This window comes from Tursiops truncatus, chromosome 7 (assembly GCF_011762595.2).
Source record: "Tursiops truncatus isolate mTurTru1 chromosome 7, mTurTru1.mat.Y, whole genome shotgun sequence".
In the NCBI taxonomy this organism is placed as follows: domain Eukaryota; kingdom Metazoa; phylum Chordata; class Mammalia; order Artiodactyla; family Delphinidae; genus Tursiops; species Tursiops truncatus.
Genome location: NC_047040.1, coordinates 97239515 through 97258601, shown reverse-complemented (window position 1 = coordinate 97258601; position 19087 = coordinate 97239515). Strand labels below are relative to the sequence as shown.

At 44.2% G+C, this 19087-nt stretch overlaps 1 protein-coding gene across 1 annotated transcript in view; it reads right to left on the bottom strand.

The window, feature by feature from the left end:
* The window catches only part of LYPD1 (LY6/PLAUR domain containing 1), a 63032-nt gene that overhangs the window by 43474 nt on the left and 471 nt on the right, over positions 1 to 19087 (bottom strand). Inside the window, exon 2 of the mRNA XM_019931914.3 lies at positions 17736 to 17873. Coding sequence (XP_019787473.2) covers positions 17736 to 17873 — 138 coding nt within the window. The remainder of the gene's footprint in view (positions 1 to 17735; positions 17874 to 19087) is intronic.

Genomic DNA, 19087 nt, shown 5'->3' with positions numbered 1-19087 from the left:
AACAGGTCAGTGATGAAATCAAAGAGGAAATTAGAAAATACCTTGAGACAAATAACAATGAAAACACAACCATACAAAATTTATGGGATGCAGCAAAAGCAGTTCTTAAAGGGAAATTCATAGGGATACAGACCCTCCTCAAAAAAATAAGAAAAATCTCAAATAAACAACCTAACCTACCACTTAAAAGAATTAGAAAAAGATGAACAAACAAAACCTAAAGTCAGCAGAAGGAAGGAAATCATAAAGATCGAAGAGAAAATAAATAAAATAGAGATTAAAAAAACAACAGAGGGGGCTTCCCTGGTCGCGCAGTGGTTGAGAGTCCGCTTGCTGATGCAGGGGACACGGGTTCGTGCCCCGGTCCGGGAAGATCCCACATGCCGCGGAGCGGCTGGGCCCGTGAGCCAAGGCCGCTGAGCCTGCGTGTCCGGAGCCTGTGCTCCGCAGTGGGAGAGGCCACAACAGTGAGAGGCTCGCGTACCGCAAAAAAAAAAAAAAAAAAAAAAAACCAAAAAAAAAAAAAAAAAAAAGAGGGCTTCCCTTGGTGGCGCAGTGGTTGAGAGTCTGCCTGCCGATGCAGGGGACACGGGTTCGTGCCCCGTTCTGGGAAGATCCCACATGCCACGGAGCAGCTGGGCCCGTGAGCCGTGGCCACTGAGCCTGCGCATCCGGAGTGTGTGCTCCGCAATGGGAGAGGCCACAGCAGTGAGTGGCCCGTGTACCGGGAAAAAAAAAAAAAAAAAAAAAAAAACCAGAAAAAATCAATAAAACCAAGAGCTGGTTCTTTGAAAGGAAAACAAGACTGACAAACCTCTGGCCAGGCTCATCAAGAAGAAAAGAGAGAGAATCCAAATAAAAATAAGAAATGAAAAAGGAGAAATCTCAACTATCAAACATTTAGAGAAGAGTTAAGACCTATCCTTCTGAAACTCTTCCAAAAAAGTGCAGAGGAAGGAACACTCCCACAGCTCATTCTACAAGGCCACCATCACCCTGATACCAAAACCAGACAAAGACACCACCAAAAAGGAAAATTACAGGCCAACATCTCTGATGAATATAGATGCAAAAAATTCTCAACAAAATATTAGCAAACTGAATCCAATGACACATAAAAAAGATCACACACCACAACCAAGTGAGATTTATCCCAAGTTCACAACGATGGTTCAACATATGCAAATTGATGTGATACACCACAAAAACTAAAGAAAAGACAAAAACCACATGATCATCTCAATAGATGCAGAGAAAGCATTTGACAAAATTCAACATCCATTCATGATAAAACCTCTTACCAAAGTGGGTATAGAGGGAACATATCTCAGTATAATAGAAGCTATTTATGACAAACCCACAGTCAATATAATACTCAATGGTGAAAAGCTGAAAGCCTTCCTGCTAAAATCTGGAACAAGGGCCTTCCCTGGTAGTCCAGTGGTTAAGACTCCATGCTTCCACTGCAGGGGGCATGGGTTCAATCCCTGATTGGGGGACTAAGATCCTGCAAGTGGCATGGCCAATAAATAAATAAATTAATTAATTAATTTAATTTAATCTGGAACAAGACAAGGATGACCACTCTCATCTCTTCTATTCAACATAGTATTGGAAGTCCTAGCCACAGCAATCAGACAAGAAAAAGAAATAAGAAGTACCCAAATTGGAAGGGAAGAGGTAAAATTGTCATAATATGCAGATGACACGATACTTTATCAGATGATATGAAACCCTAAAGACTCCACACAAAAACTACTAGAACTGATAAACGAATTCAGCAAGGTAGCAGGATACAAGCTTAACATACAGAAATTGGTTGCATTTCTTTATAACAACAATGAAATATCAGAAAGGGAATGTAAAAAAAAAAAAAAACCTTTTAAAATTTCATCCCTAAAAACAAAATACTTAGGAATAAACCTGACCAAGGAGGTGAAAGACTTATATGCTGAGAACTGTAAACCATTAATAAAGGAAACTGATTCAATGAAATGGAAAGATATCCCATGCTCTTGGATTTGAAGAATTAATATTGTTAAAATGGCCATACTACGCAAAGCAATCTACAGATTTAATGCAATCCCTACCAAATTACCCATGATATTTTTTACAGAACTAGAACAGATAATCCTAAAATTCATATGGAACCACAAAAGACCCAGAATTGCCAAAGCAATCCTGAAGAAAAGGAACAAAGCAGAAGGAATAACCCTCCCAGACTTCAGACAATACTACAAAGCTATGGTAATCAAAACAGCATGGTACTGGCACAAAAACAGACATATGGATCAATGGAACAGAATAGAGAGCCCAGAAATAAACCCACACAGCTACGGTCAATTAATCTTCAACAAAGGAGGCAAGAATATACATTGGGAAAAAGCTAGTCTCTTCAGCAAGTGATGTTAGGAAAGTTGGATGGCCACATGTAAATCAGTGGAGTTAGAACACACCCTCTCATCATACAAAAAAATAAACTCAAAATGGCTTAAAGACTTAAGACATGACACCATAAAACTCCTAGAAGAGATCATAGGCAAAACATTCTCTGATTTGTATCAATTGTACGAATGTTTTCTTAGGTCAGTCTCCCAAAGCAATAGAAATAAAAACAAAAATAAACAAATGGGACCTAATCAAACTTACAGGCTGTTGTACAGCAGAAGAAACCATAAACAAAAAGAAAAGACAACCTACAGAATGGGAGAAAATATTTGCAAATGATACGACTGACAAGGGCTTAATTTCCAAAATATACAAACAGCTCATACAACTCAACAACAACAACCCAACTGAAAAATGAGCAGAAGGCCTAAAAAGACATTTCTCCAAAGAAGAAATATAGATGGTGAATAGGCACCAATAGGAATATGAAAAGATGCTCAACATTGCTAATTATGAGAGAAATGCAAATCAAAACTACAGTGAGGTACCACTTCACACCAGTCAGAATGGCCATCATTAAAAAGTCTACAAACAACAAATGCTGGAGACGGTGTGGAGAGAAGGGAACTCTCCTACACTGTTGGTGGGAATGTAAGTTGGTGCAGCCACTGTGGAAAAAGGTATGGAGGTTCCTCAGAAAACTAAAAATAGAATTGTCATATGATCCATCAATCCCACTCCTGGGCATATATACAGATAAAACTATAATTCAAAAAGATACATGAACCCCTATGTTCATAGCAGCACTATTCACAATAGCCAAGACATGGAAACAGCCTAAATGTCCATGGACAGAGGAATGGATAAAGATGTGGTATATGTACACAATGGAATACTACTCAGCCATAAAAAAGGAATGAAATAATGCCATTTGCAGCAACATGGATGCAACTAGAGATTATCATACTAAGTCCGAAAGAGAAAGACAAATACCGTATGATATCACTTATATGTGGAATCTAAAATATGACACAAATGAACCTATCTATGAAACAGAAACACGGACATAGAGAACAGATTTGTGGTTGCCAAGGGGGAGGGGGTTGGGATGAGCAGATGCAAACTATTATATATAGAATGGATAAACAACAAGGTCCTACTGTATAGCACTGGGAACTATATTCAATATCCTATGATAAACCATAATGAAAAAGAATAAATAAAATAAATAAAAAATATATAGAATATATAAAATATATATATAAAATATATAGAAATATATAGAAATATATAAAATATATAGAAAAGAATAAATAAAATAAATAAAAAAGATGTGGTATATATATGTATATATGTGTATATATGTGTGTGTATATGTATATCTATACATATACACGATGGAATATTACACAGCCATTAAAAAGAATGAAATAATGCCATTTGCATTATTTATTATTTGCATGGATGGACCTAGAGATTATCATACTAAGTGAAGTAAGTCAGAGAAAAACAAGTATCATATGATATCACTTATACATGGAATCTAAAAAACAGTACCAGTGAACTTATTTATAAAACAGAAACAGACTCACAGGCATAGAAAACAAAGTTATGGTTACCAAAGGGGAAGGGAAGAGGGATAAATTGGGAGCGTGGGATTAACAAATACACATTACTATATATAAACAACAAGGATTTACTGCATAGCACAGGGAACTATATTCAATACCTTGTAATAAAGTATAATGGGAAAGAATTGAAAAAAAGAATACAGATATATACACATATATATGTATAATGGAATCACTTGGTTGTATACCTGAAACTAACACAATATTGTGAATCAACTGTACTTCAATAAAAATGAAAAGTGTTAAGATCACAAAAGACAAGAAAAGAGTGAGGAACTGGTAACTGAGATTAGAGGAGGAGACATGACCATGAAATGCAATGTAGGATCCTGCAGAGGATCCGGGAATAGAAAAAGGAAAAACGTGTGAAATCCAAATACAAACCGTGGTTGAATGAACAGCATGGCACCAATGTTCATTTCTTAGTTTTGATCATTGTACTACGGTGATGCTAGTTATTAACGTTAGCAGAAGCTGGGTGAAGGGTACACGGAAACTCTCTACTATCTTGGCAGGTTTTCTGCAAGTCTCAAATTATTTCAAAATACAAAATGTTCATAAAAGACGCTGGTATTGGGTGAGGGACAAGTCTATATCATTTTTCTATGTTCTACCCAAAAAAATGCTTCAGTGAAACGTGACTGACCACCGCACACGCTGATGACCAATAACGTATGTATGTCTGTACAGGTGACAGATGGTAGCCCCAAACATCTGTGCTATTTAATTACTTCCTTCGTGCCTCAAAGGCCTCGGGGGCTCTGGAAATGACTATTTTTCAGTGTGATGGGCTTGAGGGAAGATTACTGGGGGAATGGTTTTCCCCCTCTTCCAATGTTCCCTCAATTAGCGCAACTCCTGGCCTCTCTAGACCTCTATTCCCTCTTCCCCAAGGGAGGTGGAGTGACATATCTGATTGGTAAATTTAAGAAGACTAAACAGGGCACATGCTGTTCATCCCCTTCCTTATCTTTCTTGGCAGTGAGTGGCTCATAGCAAACAGGTGGTCTGCCCTGCTCCCCGGGTCAAGAAACGTCCTTCTCTGGCTTTGTTTGGACTGGGTAAACCAGCTAATTTGAAGATGCTAGTTTGGAAAACTGGTTGACTTTCACCCCCAAAGCTATTCCCTCCAACCTAGTCTTTCTTAGTAACAATGGTGATCTTTTGGGCCTCATTTGTCTTGTTCCTTGTTTTATTTCTCAATTTGCTCAGAACCTGGGTAAGAAAGAAGGCTGATAACCACTGGGTACCCTCTAAACCCCACCAGGTTCTATTTGACCCAGTTTGCACAGTGTTCTAGAATTTAATTCTATAGCGATCGTCTGTGGGATTGGGAAGCATTTTCCAACTAATCTTCTGCTCCAATAGCCTCTGGACTTGGAGAATCAGAAACAAAAACTATTTAACATTTTTTTTTTTTAAGAAGATGTTGGGGGTAGGAGTTTATTAATTAATTAATTTATTTTTGGCTGTGTTGGGTCTTCGTTTCTGTGCGAGGGCTTTCTCTAGTTGTGGCAAGCGGGGGCCACTCTTCATCGCAGGGCGCGGGCCTCTCACTATCGCGGCCTCTCTGGTTGCGGAGCACAGGCTCCAGGCTCGCAGGCTCAGTAATTGTGGCTCACGGGGCTAGTTGCTCCGCGGCATGTGGGATCTTCCCAGACCAGGGCTCGAACCCGTGTCCCCTGCACTGGCAGGCAGATTCTCAACCACTGTGCCACCAGGGAAGCCCTAAAGAGAGCTTTTAATAGTCCATTACTTTTCACCCCATGTTGTATAATTTAGTTCTAAAGTCGAACTTTGATGGCAAACCGCTACTTGTGTGAATGCCCCTCTGGGAGTAAGGCTAATCTTCCTCTACTCGAAAAATCACCAACACTTACTGCACCGGAGTTCTGATTACACTACAGTAACTATTCCATGCAGCACTAGGAACAGCTCCTCAAGGCAAAATGCTTGGAAATGGGTAACCGGAATGAACTATATGCATTTTCAGTGAGTTTTGAAAGAAACTGGGAGAAAAAAATTCTTCAATTTGTTCCCGAGTATTTTTTTTTTCTCTTAAAGAACACCGTGTGAGGAATTTTGATAGTCTCTGCATTCTAATGAGGACATTTCGGGAAGAAGCAGCTTATCTACACGTACTTGTGCCTTGTTACTGCCACGATGGGCACCATTCATCAGACATAAAAGGAGGAGAAGACCTGGAGGTAGTTTTTTCCTGGACAATTCTGTGTTCTGCCTCTTAAGTACTTTTCCTTTGCCGTGGATGTGAATATTTTAAAAGCCAAAGATGCCCCAGCCACTGGAGCTGCAGATGGCCACAGGAAGGAAACAAGAATGCTAACATTTTTTAAACGGCCAAATAACAAGGGAGGCGCCAGGGTCTGTGTTGCACATGCGTACTGACGCCGAGCCGTCCGCCCAGCCTGGCCTAGTTTGGTGGAACCAGAAATTCAGGGTAACGCAAAGGCACCCGACTGACCCCTACGGGCAAAAACAAACGTGTCTGTTCAAACAACGGCCACAGCATCAAGAACACAGACATGAAACAAGATACCTCAAGAACGTTCTCTTTCCTCATGACAGGGAGGTGTTAACTTCATTATTCAGAAGGCTTTGATTATCCCTTTCAAAAGTTTTTGTTGTTGAGTTTAATTTTCAAGGCTGTTAACCACGGATGCCACCTTAATTATAGCAAGCAACCCACCCATAATGTACGATGCCAACTGTTAGTTTTACTTGAGTTTCATATGAGATGTGGACTTCTCTGCTCATTTATAACTTTCTGAGCCAGGAAGCTTTCTGCACAGACACTTGCTTTTCCTCAGCTGGTGTCTTTGTTCCCCAGTTTGCCGTGGGGGACTGAGGGAACAGATATTTATGACTTATTATCTCACTATTAACAGTGCCCTTCAGTGATTTATGAAACTGTGCTCTTGCATGTTTAACCCTGAAGGCCTTCTCATTATTGTTCCAAAATGGCAAAGTTAACATCACGGGGCCCAAAGATGAACAATCAGTTTCTTGCACACAAATTTACCCGAATTAGGGACAACAGAGTCCTCGGTGGCATAATGGCTCCAGATGGGATGGGCCGAGAACATCGAATCATTTGACTCAAGGCACCCTTGTATTCATCGCCACGAACACATCATTCTCTGCTGTAGAAAATATCCTCACACTAAAATTTAGTTATACCGTTACAGCTCATCATTCAGTGAACCAAGATTCTGAAATGTCACATACACCTTGAACTAAACGTCGGGACATCACTTGCTAGCGTATGTACTTCTTTCCCTTTCCAAAATGTGACGGGTGGGAAATTCCCTGTGGTCCAGTGGTTAGGACTCCACGCTGCCACCGCAGGGGGCACAGGTTCGATCCCTGGTCTGGGAACTAAGATCCTGCGTGTCCCACAGCACAGCCAAAAGGGAAACACGTGACAGTGATTCATGATGGAGGTCCTCTGACGACGCATTTCAGTGTTTGTTTTACGCAAAAGAGCGGGTGATGTTCGGGCGAGGAAATCATCCCTGTTATTTCTCCAGGGGGCCTGGAAGCACTATGCTGGATTCTTTCTGGTTTTGTGCAAGGATTTCTCAAAAGGTGATTTGGCAGACACTGACAGTCGGCCACCCGATAGCCACCCTCTGCTTTCTTCCTTACAGCAAACGGTGGCCATGAGACAACATTCTGATCAATGAAAGATAAGGAGAAGGCTCTTGGGGGGACTTTGGGAGAGATTTTGTTTTCTTGTTAAAAGGAAAAGCTGGAGAGAAAAGCTCCTTGGTGCTATCCCTTCCCTTTAATTGAATATAAGTAGCCACCTTGTGACCAAGAGGCAATTGGCCTCAGGACAAAAAGCCAATGCTTAGGAAAATGCGTAGGAAAATGGAGAAAACCTGGGTCTTCGATGACATCACTGAGTTGTGGAAGCAACCCCAGGGCATCCTTCTTCTGGATCATCTTGTTAGGTATACAATACGGGCCTTTAAGACTCAAGTCTCCATTGCTTGCCACTGAAGACATTCTTAAGTGATACAGAAAGTGAGGTCCAGAGTGGAGGTAAGAACATAAAGGAACCAGCAGCAGCAATGGCTGGCTCTCTTTTGAAACTATGTCCCATAAACCAATGAGGGGAACAGACCTAAATGCTTCTTGACGCCTGAAGCTACTGCAGCCAGAACTTCTTCGAGCTTCAACGTAAGAATGACATCCAGGTCTTACGACAATGATATTAATGATATTCAATAAACAGGGCAAGAATACAAGCGATTAGTTGGATTCTTAGAGCCTAGTGAAAGTGTTAAGTGCAAGACAGACCATGGGAGAACAAAAACATAAAACAGAGTCTTTTTTTTTTTCTGCTTCTCTCTGTGGTTTAATTTTCCAAAACCAAATGGTTTAGAAGTACATCCCCCAGCTGAAAGTCTGGATTGCCTCTGTCTCGTGGGACCTATCCGTTTGTATTTTAAACTTGCATCTCCTGTGCGGGAGAGGCCTGGGGAGAGGGAACAGAGATTTGTTGGGGGAATATGACTGCATATGGAGGGACTGGTTTTCTTCCTAAGGGAGTTCATGACAAAGGCAGATCTCAATGTAACAGAGTTCCAAATACTTAAACCTCCAGCTGATAGAACTGGCTGGGTGGTGACCTGTTCTCAGCTTGAGTACCAAGTTAGTGGAATGTTGCAGAAGTAGGGTGTGCGTGTGTTTCCAGAAAACACTCCAAAGCACATCCTTAAAAGCTGACCTACTAGAAAAACTGGGGTGGATTACACTTCAGAGTTGTTCCTTAAATGACATTATCAGGCATGAGTAGACTCTTTGCAGTTTAACGAAAAAGCAAAAAGTATATTCAACTTATCTTTGTTCTTTGCTTCCTCTTATGATAGAGATTTAAGCGCCCTCATTTTTGACATAATATTTAAAAAATACCAACAGATAAACCTATTTATTTTAGCTTGAAACTTGATTCTTCAAGCATACTCATTCAGCAAATATTTATGGGATATCTGCATAGCAGTGAGTGAGTGTAAGTATATGTGTGTGAAAGAGAGGTAGGGAAGGAGGGGGAGAAACAGAGAAACGGCGAGAGACCGAGAGAGACAAAGGAAGAGGGAGGCAGGCACAGTGGGCTTTCAGGAGCCCTGGGCACAGAAATGAACACCGGCAATGGACGTTAGTGAATGAAGCTACAATTCAATTCGATTAGGAAAGGATGCTCTAAAGTACTAAAGGGTCCTGCGCCAGCCAAACTGCTGGCTGGAGAACACTGACCAAACATAAAATTGTCAGAGCAGCCCTCTGTCATTCTCCTGTCATCACCGACACCAGGCAAGGTCAATTCCAGAAGCACAGGTAAGCAGGGCCCCCGGCTGGCTTTTACACACGGACCCAGGTTTTACACGGATGGTTTAGCCTCTCTGAATCTCAACCCACTCTTAGGTAGAACTGCCTCTGACCTGCTTTTCTTTTTTTTTTTTCCCTTCCAACAGCCAGTGACAGGTTGAGTAGAATGATGTTTGGCCTCTTTAAAGAAAGTCAGCGAACTCTTCCCTCTCCAGGTGCGGTCCCACCCACTCGCCGCCTTTCTCTCTGAAGCCAGGGAAATTCTCGAAAGATGATATCTCACGGCTGGCTTTGAAGCCGAGATCCATTTGGATGTCCTCACTGGGTGGAAAACTCATCAACCTGCCTAGCCTCTTGGTATCTCTGAAGTTACCGGAGACCTGAGTGTTTTGCCAGATTCTGCATAAGCAACAACGAAACAGTGCACAAAACCCGTCACCCAGCATCACGTCGGGCGCTCTTTGAAGCAGCCTCAGTGCAGGGCATCCGCAGCTGCTGTGCACATTCATATTCACAGCGAGCACAGCACGCTGGACCACGGCGCGGGGAGGGCTGAGAGCCTCTCCGGGTATCACCGGCTCCTGGCGCTGTCTCCACCCATCCTCCGCTCTCACCGACAAGTCCAAGAAATAGAAGAACATCAAAAGCTATTGTCCATGTCCAGTGAGAAATGAAATGCCCTGGACCAAGTATCACAACTTCCTTAGAATAATGCAACACTTCAATCACTTTTGCACCTGGATCCCTCTCCTGGTTTATTGCAAAGTCAGAAAGGTGGGAATCAGCGTTGCGCACTATTCCTGCTTTATTCTATTTAAATGCATTGTTGAATAAAAAGCAATTTATTACCAACTTTTTATGGTTTCGCCTTATCGAAAGCACTTAATTCAGTTCCTCTGCTGCTTTGCTTTGGACTGTTGAAGGCAATCAGAAGGTTGGAAGTAATTTATTAATAAGGGAACATGTGGTATAGTTTTGGCTGGTGAAAACGGTTCCTGAATCACAATATAGCCACAGCCCAAAGTTTACCGTGGATAGAAGGAATTAGTGACATATATCATAATTCTTTTGTTTATTCACAGGATGATTCATCACAGGTTTGATTGAAGCTCCTACTTTATAGATATGGCCTTTTGTGGAATGCCCAGGGGAGGAAATATTGTCCTCTACCAGCAATTCTCTTCCCCCAAAATACAATCACTTGCACCACAAGGCAAAGAAGGATTCAGCTTAGTCTTTGAGAGGGAAAGAAAAGAAAAGAAACTTATACCTTCTGAAGGAGCGAACAGCTGTGCCTACATAAAGACTCTAATCAGTGACTTGGTTTGGGAGAAAAAGGCTAGATTTGCACATGTTTACTGAGTATTCCTTGTAGATGATCAAATCACACCAGAATCCCATTTCCTTAACTACAATCTCTCCCCAGAATACTTCTCAACCTGCTCAACCCTCAAGCTTTCTCAAGGGAAGAAAGGGAAATGGACGCATCAAGATGCTTAAGCCCTCAGGAAAGAAAACTACAGTCTTCTCATCTGTGAAATTATAAATGAAGATCTCTTCTAGCCCAAGAGGTGCAGGATGCTTGAGGGCTATGGTCTATGGGTGAGGCCGGATGTTGGGATGGGCAGCTGGGATCACTGATAAGAGCTTCTGGCATCAGGAATAGCCCACCCAAGATGCCTGAGGATTCTTGTGGCTAACAAACGAATTCAAGGTCCCCTCAGGGAAAAGCAGATTAACAGATGGCAATGGATAGGGAGGCGATGGATGGGAAGCCCAGTGCTGGGTCCTTTGCCCCACAGCTCCCTTGGACAGCTTACTCTTGGCACAGGTTTTTAGTTCCACTCAGCAAACTGGCTAATTAGCCCCTGGAGTTCCAGGTTCACAGCCATGCCCTCTCCTACCCCATCTCATCCCACCCCACTCTAATTGAGGGACTTGCCAAGCCTGAGTTTCCCCTTCAGACCCCTGTACGAGCAACAGGAAAGGTGCACTTCAAAATGGGATGTGAAAAGAGTGCACCTTGAAAACATTAGCCTAAGCGAGAGAAGTCAGTCACGAAAAATCACATTTTCTGTGATTCCATTTACAGGAAATGTCCAGCAGAGGCAAATCCACAGGGACAGAAAGTAGATTAGTGGTTCCCAGATTAGTGACAGCTAACGGTTACAGGGTTTCTTTTTGGGGTGATGAAAACATTCTGGAATTAGATTATATTCACAACTCTGTGAATATACTAAAAACAAATCAACTATACACTCTAAAAGGATGCCTTGTATGGTACGTAAATTATATCTCAAAAAAGTTGTAATTAAAATCCAGAAAAGAAATGGTATTAGAGTGATCGAAAAAATCCCAGGGAAGAAAAAAGGACTTGAATTCCAGTCCCACTGGCTGCGTGGTCCTGAGCAAACTGCCACATCTCTCTGCATCTCAGATTCACCAACTATCAAGTGAATATATTATCTCACTGCGAAACTTCCAGGCTAAGTATAAGGACCCTATTATAAGGAATGAAAGGTTACATGCAAGGACTCCTTCAGTCTGAGAAATGAAGAAGTAATATGTAAAGTAACTTAGGCTCAGGTGTCTGGGCCAGCCTTCAGAGGCAGCTACGGAGAGTGAACGAAGCAACTCCTGGTGAGCATTCCGGCAGGTTTCCCCCTTTAGTACTCGTGCCTTAAGGTGGTTATACTGACAGCATTTTTCACTGCCTTGCTGTATCTCATAAGAAGACAGGTGGCCTGTTTCTACATATTACAGCAGAGAAAGCTAAGCCCCTGGGAGGTTAAGTAACCTCTTTAAAGTTACCAAGCCTGGGAAACCTGGAGCATGGCTCCTCGCTCCCTAAAGGTGATCGACACCCTTTCCATTCAACTGCTGACAACAGGGGTTAGGGCGTGGGCTACTACTGCACAGTGCGATAATAAACCTTTCCCAGGTTTGGGCATGAGAACCTAAGTCAGTCAATCAGAGAAAAAAAGAAAGAGAAAGGGAGGGAGAGAGGAAGGTAGGCAAGAAGGAAAGAAGGTGGGAAGGGGAGAGGGAGAGACAGAAAGCAGGCTGTATATTCAGATCTTTTTATTTCAGGAATATGTAAGGGAAGCAGATTTCCTTTTCAAAGTTCAAAAGGAAACGGTGTGTTTTGTTTTCATAGTTCGTTTCATTTTTCACTTGGGAGAAAAAACCCAGCTTTGAAGCCTCTCTGTTTAAACTCATTAGGAAAACCATCAATGATGGAAGCTTTCATGAAATCGCAGTGGGAGGAATTAAGTGTTATGGGAGAAGCTGGATCAATCTTCAAACGTTTCATCTCTGGAGATGGGAGGTCAGCCCTGGCTGCTTGTTCAGCTGGAAAGTTAACATAAACAAATACTTTACGTACTGGAGAGTCCGAGGGACTAATGACATTTGATATTCACCCTCTGAAGACCTCCTCAGAAGTCGGCTATGCCTGCCACATGAAAAAGATGGATGCATCTTGAGAACTAAGTGAACAGTCGGATTGGCAAAATGTCTTGCTCTGGAGAGAAAGGTGTTCTTTCAGGGTCCCACTGGAAAGGAGGCAGTGATATTGACATTCATCGCACGGAATCTTTCCCCGTGTAATTCATAACATTATTGAGGTTGGCATGGAAACCTTTTTAAGCAGGGCCGGTGTTCATATATGAGAATATCTTTCTTGACACCTGAATCTTTTTTATTTTAAAGTTTTTTAATCTGTTGCAGTCTCCTTGGCAAAGTTAAAGTATGGTGATTATTTTTTCATTTTTGTTCTTTACTTTATTCTTAGAGTGGAGTCCATAGCCCATCTCAGTGATGCAAAATGGATTTGAGAATGAGAAAGTAAGGGCTACAGGTAGGATGTTCAAAAGGGAGATGACAGGAGAGAAGAGGTAAGAGAAAAAGATATGGAGCAGATAAAGGGCACTAGAAGATTAACAAACATCACTGGTACTCTGAACAAAGATGTTCTGGGGAAAAGAAGTTAGAAAATGTCTTTGTACGATCTGAACAGCTACAAAAAAGGAGGATGCAATATTTTGACTTCTCTTCTCACAAGAATCATGTTTGTGTGTGTTAATTGATATAGGCAAAATTTAAAAATATACGCTCATACATCTATATGCCACGTGTGTGCATGTGTGTGTGCTTTAAAGAATCCGGGTATAAAGGGACTCTGATATAATACTGATAAGCAAAATTGGCCCTTCTTCCTGCCAGGACCACCCCAAAGACAAACTACAGCCTGTTATTGTAAATCTTGGTGAAACTAAGCAGAGCACAGCCTTAAGAGAACATAGGCCGTGGTCAGCTTTCCACTGCTTTCTGCTAAGAGTGGGTGACTGATTAGAGACCCCAGGTCCTCTCTTGCTATCCCCTTATCTTTTGATAGCTCATGGGAAAATAAGGCATAAAATTACCCTGTCCAAGGCATCGAGCCATCCCTGCCCAACTTAATGAGCAACTAACTAACCCAAAAGGAAAGTAGCCATTACTTATACAGCCATAAGGTAGATGCAACATGGCATATAAATCAGTGAACTCGTGTACTGCAAAACAGACAGTTTAATGCCTGTTGCAAAGGATGGGTGAAGAGATCGATTGGTTTACTGATTCAGACCATGAACTTTCTCGCAATATACTGCATTTAACTTTTAAATAACGTTTAGGAGAACCTGTAACATTTTGCTCAGTGGCAGAGCTATATTTTGCTAGGGGCAGAAATTGGCTAGTCTATAAAAATTAAATTACGCCCCTTTCACTGTATCTAGTCAAGAGGAAAAACTCTAATTACAAGATTGCACTGTCAAACAAACGCAGATTCACGTTCCTTATACCCTGGTTTTAAAATTCATGGGCGGGGGGCTTCTATTCCGAAGTGAAAATCGATATTTGAAATATTTTGCGGAGGGCAGTGATAGGCGAAAGCAAGAGAAATGTCATTATCAAGGGTGCTGGTTCATAGACACTAACTCATTAAGTGCAGAGCTGGAAAGAACAAGTCATTCATTATGCAAACATTTAAATATCAGTTAGTAAGGACAATGAAAGACGCCTTCTCTTCCCCACAACCCATGCCTTATTTCCCCATAAATGACCAAAAGGAAAAGGAGCAGAGAATCATCTCAGCATCTAATAGGAATGCCGCTCTGGGGAATAGGTAAAGGTCCTGCCAGTTGGTTCTCCTGTTCTTACAAAATCCACTTTGTGGCTCGTGCGCTCAACCCAGTTCACTAAGCCTATTAGGTGAGACTGGTGGGTGTGAGGATTGTCTAAGTCTTTAGCACTTTACCTGAATTATCTTTGCAGGCAACCCTGGCAGCATATTTTACTGTGTAAGATGCTGGCCCAGGAAGCAGGTGCCTCGCAGTAACAATTGGCTGACAGACGTGGACCAGACATCTAATTTCTCTGGCCCTCGTTTCCTCCTCTATAACACAAAAAGGTTGGTCCAGACCAGCAGTTCTCAATTCAGGGCACCCCATGGTCACCTGCGGGGGCTGACCCACGGCCAGTTACACCACAGACTTCCAGAACTGGCCTCTTCAAGGAGGGGCCCAGACATGTGGACTTGAACAAAAGTCCCAGATTCCAATGTGCACCCTTGACTATAAATCAACTACCCACTATGGTTTATCCCCGTAAATATGATTCTTCTGTTGTTATATTTACTTATAATCTTTATGCAAAGGTAGGTTAGTTTTTGTGTATGAGCTGCAAAAGGTGGTGAACTTTCTCTGTTAAAGGAGAAATTCAGGAAGTGGTTATACGAGATGGAGTAGAAAGAAGATTGCTAACCCCCCTTTCGTAATTTTTCTTGTAGAAAAGTGTGTATGATTTTTCAAAAAATTAAAACAACAACAATAACAGCAACAAAAGCCCTTCCGATTCCAAAGCGCTAAAATTCTTGGAACAGTATATGTTACTGATCAACACAAACGATTCTGACTTCGATTCCTAATAGCATCACTGAACAGGTGGGACTTCCTTGCTCCAGAGGGGAGAAGTTGACCCTGCAGTGTAATTAAACACGGTGGGTCGTGGCCTGGGGAAATAAGGGCCTCAGCACAGGGAAAGAGCCTCCTACGCAGGGCACACAACAGGAGTTAGCTGTTGCTACCGTGATGAGTATACTACGCTGTGGTCACTTAACAATCAGAGGTTTTAGGTTGGCTCTCCAGCCCTGCCAACAAGGGGAGGGTTAATAGCCACTTAAACTGATTGGTCTCCAGCCATCACATGATGACAATGGAAGCGCCTTGGAAATTTCAGCCCACTCCCCCTCCTGCCCCCATCCCTCCACGACCATCGCACTTTAAGCACAGAAACGTGCATTTGGCTGATTTCTATTGAATTCAGGCTAAGAATGCCTGGTTTCCACGTGTGCAGAGCTTGCATCCTTTCCCTAATAACCGGCTTTCCTTTTGAGCCCATCAACTGTTTCTGCTTCTCAAGCTTCACGACTGAGCTTGCCTTATTTCTCCAGTGTCTGTCACCCTCTAGCCTATGACATGTGGTGGGAGAAACCTGCTTTGGTGACAAAATGCCCGCCTTGACTGAGCTAATAGCAACTTCAGGTCAGGCACTGATGGACTTAGCGCTACAGCTCTGCGGGGAGAAGCTAGGCGTTATCAGGCCAGCACTGCCTTTTTTTTTTTTTTTTACAGTGTGTGGTGGAGGAGAGGGGGAAGTTAGATGAAAAACCACACTTTGAAAATGGAGTTGGTAATGTTCACCTCAGATACACTTTTAGAGAGCAAGAAATTTGGTTCACAGCTTGTCCTCTTCTCGTGGCAACCATATCCCAGGTTATGATATATGATACCTAGGTAAGCATTGGCCTAGAGGACGATGAGAAAGTTTCACATCCCCATTTTTGTCTGGCTCTAAACTACTGCCTGGAAGAAAGCTACAGATGTTTGAGAGACACAGTAAAGTGTTCGAAGTGATTCCGAGGAAAATTACGGGAGTTCCTCAGGTAGAAAGGCCATCATCCATTTTTGCTCACATAAAATTCCCAGAAACAAGCAGAAAAGAAACAACCTGTTAGAATCACGCGTGTCAATCTTAGCTATAGAATCATCACTACGTTTTGTTTTGCCTTTTTAACAGTCCGAATCCCATATGACAAAACAATGCATGCTGCTTTGTTTGAGACGTTATTCTTGCGAGCGATTACGTTTCAGACTTCTCAGAAAAGTGATTCTGGTGGAAAGACTCCACACCTAGACTGCTAATGACCTATAAAAAAAAGAGCCTTTAAAGTTGCCTGCACGCAAGCCACGTCACAGCACAGCGACCAGCTATCTGATCCCCAGGTTACTATGTGGTAAGCCACAAGGCACTTCCAGGCCCTTCTCTGGGAAGAAACTACTTTCCCAAGGTGCTCACTTTAAAACTAGAGCCCTTGCGTGAATCTGCCAGCGGGGTAAGGGAAATCACTTAACAAGCTGGACCCTTCACCAGGCTCCGTGGGCAGGGCAGTTCAGCCAACTCAAGAGAAGCAGCGCTTGGGTGCACTGAATATCATTCACCCATCTTTTCAACATCCTTACGATGGCAAAGTCTATGTTCATGGACCTGACCTTGGCATTGAAACTCCAGTTCACCCGTTTCCCCAAAGTTCCAGTTGCACTTTTTGGGGGGCTTTGATTTCTGATGAGACTACTGGGCGGGGCTGGGGAGCCCCAGCTCCACGAGAAGACTGCAGGAAATGAGTGAGGTTTTCTCTCACAAGACCCCTTGCTTTTTTCGCCTCATGCGCAGGCCCTCTATCAGCCCACTAGGCAGCTAAGCTTGTGGGGCGGGGAACTACATTCCCTTGAAAGATCTTTGGCAATTTTTGCCTGGAATTGGATGCATCAGTTCTAAAATTAAATAAAGATGCTGTAGTGTTCTTCAAGGAAATATGGCGTGGCTCTTCGACAAAACACATTTTTCAAGCGCTGACCTCTGGGAACTTCAACTAGCTTCATATGTCAGGCTGACACTGCTCACAGGCTACTGTCTAGTTGCCCAAGCAGAGCCGGTTATCCATACATTTTCCAGTCTCCCGATCAGCTTTTAGCAGAGGGAGGTGAGGGCAGTCGATTAAAAGAGGAGAGCCACTCATTGAAATGCACTCCTCCCCCACAGCCATATGAGCTTCTTCTCCGGGAGAAGCCCTGGTAATTAACTCTAATGACATTAAAGTAACTTGGAACTTTTCATTTTCCCAGCTCTGGAAAAGTAAATCTGGGATAACCAGTGACTTTGCATTATATCAAAGTCAATCCCTTTTCCTGTAATGCAATGGCCCCCTCAGTCCCACCTCAGCCCAGGCTGGAGAGGGGAGGAAAAGGGGGGCTGCCGGGCTCTTACCTGCGCTTTGCTCCATCACTTCTTTCTGACACATGTCTTGAACGTTCACCGTGCAATTCACGATGAACTCGGGGGAGGAGCAGTCGTTATTTAGTTGGAATTCTTCACACTGGTAGCACTGGATTTGCAACGCAAAGCCTGCGGGACAGACGCAGTCGGATTCAGACCGGGCCGCCCCGAGACTACCCCAGAAGCCAGCATCCTGCCCCTCGCTCCAGCCAGCTGCGGCGCCCTCCCTCCTGGGTCTCCCCGGAAGGCGGCCGCGGTTGAAGCCGGTAGAGGGCGGCGCGGCCACCGAAGGTCCCGCAGGATATAAAGTGGGACTTGGCCCGCGAGCCCTGGACCCACTCTCCAGAAACAAAGAGCCCATCCGACACCACACCCGGCTCTTCCCCCACGGAAGTTGAAAGGAGGGCTATGCCGCCCGAGAGCCGAGGACCTGACGTGCGTCGGCTCCAGCCTACGCCGAAGGCTTTGCCTAATTGTTAATTGGTTACAAATGAGTTAATTACTATGTCGGCACCGTTCGCGATTGCCTTCGCAGACGCCTTTTCAGTTTTCTTTGATAGTCGAAGCCGGCATCCCTGTGCTGTGGCTCCGAGGCCCCCCCAGGCGGACGAAGGGTCGGGCGCTCAATGCTGCTGCGCCCCGAGTCCCCCGCCTTTCTTCGGGACGGTTCCCGAAGCAGCAGGGGTGGCCGCGGCGTGTGGCAAGGGGCGTGCGTGCGTGCGCGCGCGCATCCCCGGCCGCGACACCACAGTCCTTCCTTCCCGGCTTTCAGGGCTCCGTTTGGCTAGGGCTCCCGGTGCGGGTCCCAGCTCTGCAGAGCTGGACTGGGAGCCGCTCCTGTACTGGAGCGAAGGAGCCAGACGTTTCTGTACCTCTCCCCGCCCCAGCCCGACTGCTCCGCTCGGATCTACGAGCTCGCGTCTAGACCTAACTACCCCTGGCTCCCGGGCAGATGAGCCCCGGACCCGGCGCACCTCCCCTCCCAGACCCACAGCGGTCGCGCTCGGAGCGGAGCAACGCAGCCCCGGCCAGCACAGGCCACAGGCTGACCAGCATGCCGCTCACCTGTCGGCGGCGCCACTACCACGGGTTGCTAGCGACGCCTGACAACTTGGCGGGTTCGCGGACTGTCGCCCCCGCTCCCTCGCCGAGACCCTGCACGGCTCGGACCTTCCCTCCTCCCCAGCCCAGCTGCTTGTTTCGACCGCGCAGCCCGGGCACCTGCAGCCCGAGTCCCACCAATCCGCCGCTGCCGCCGCTCCTCCAGCAGCGCAGGATTTGGGCACTTTCCCATCTAGCGCCCCTGGACACCACTCGCCGCCGCCGAACTCCCGCCGGGCGAC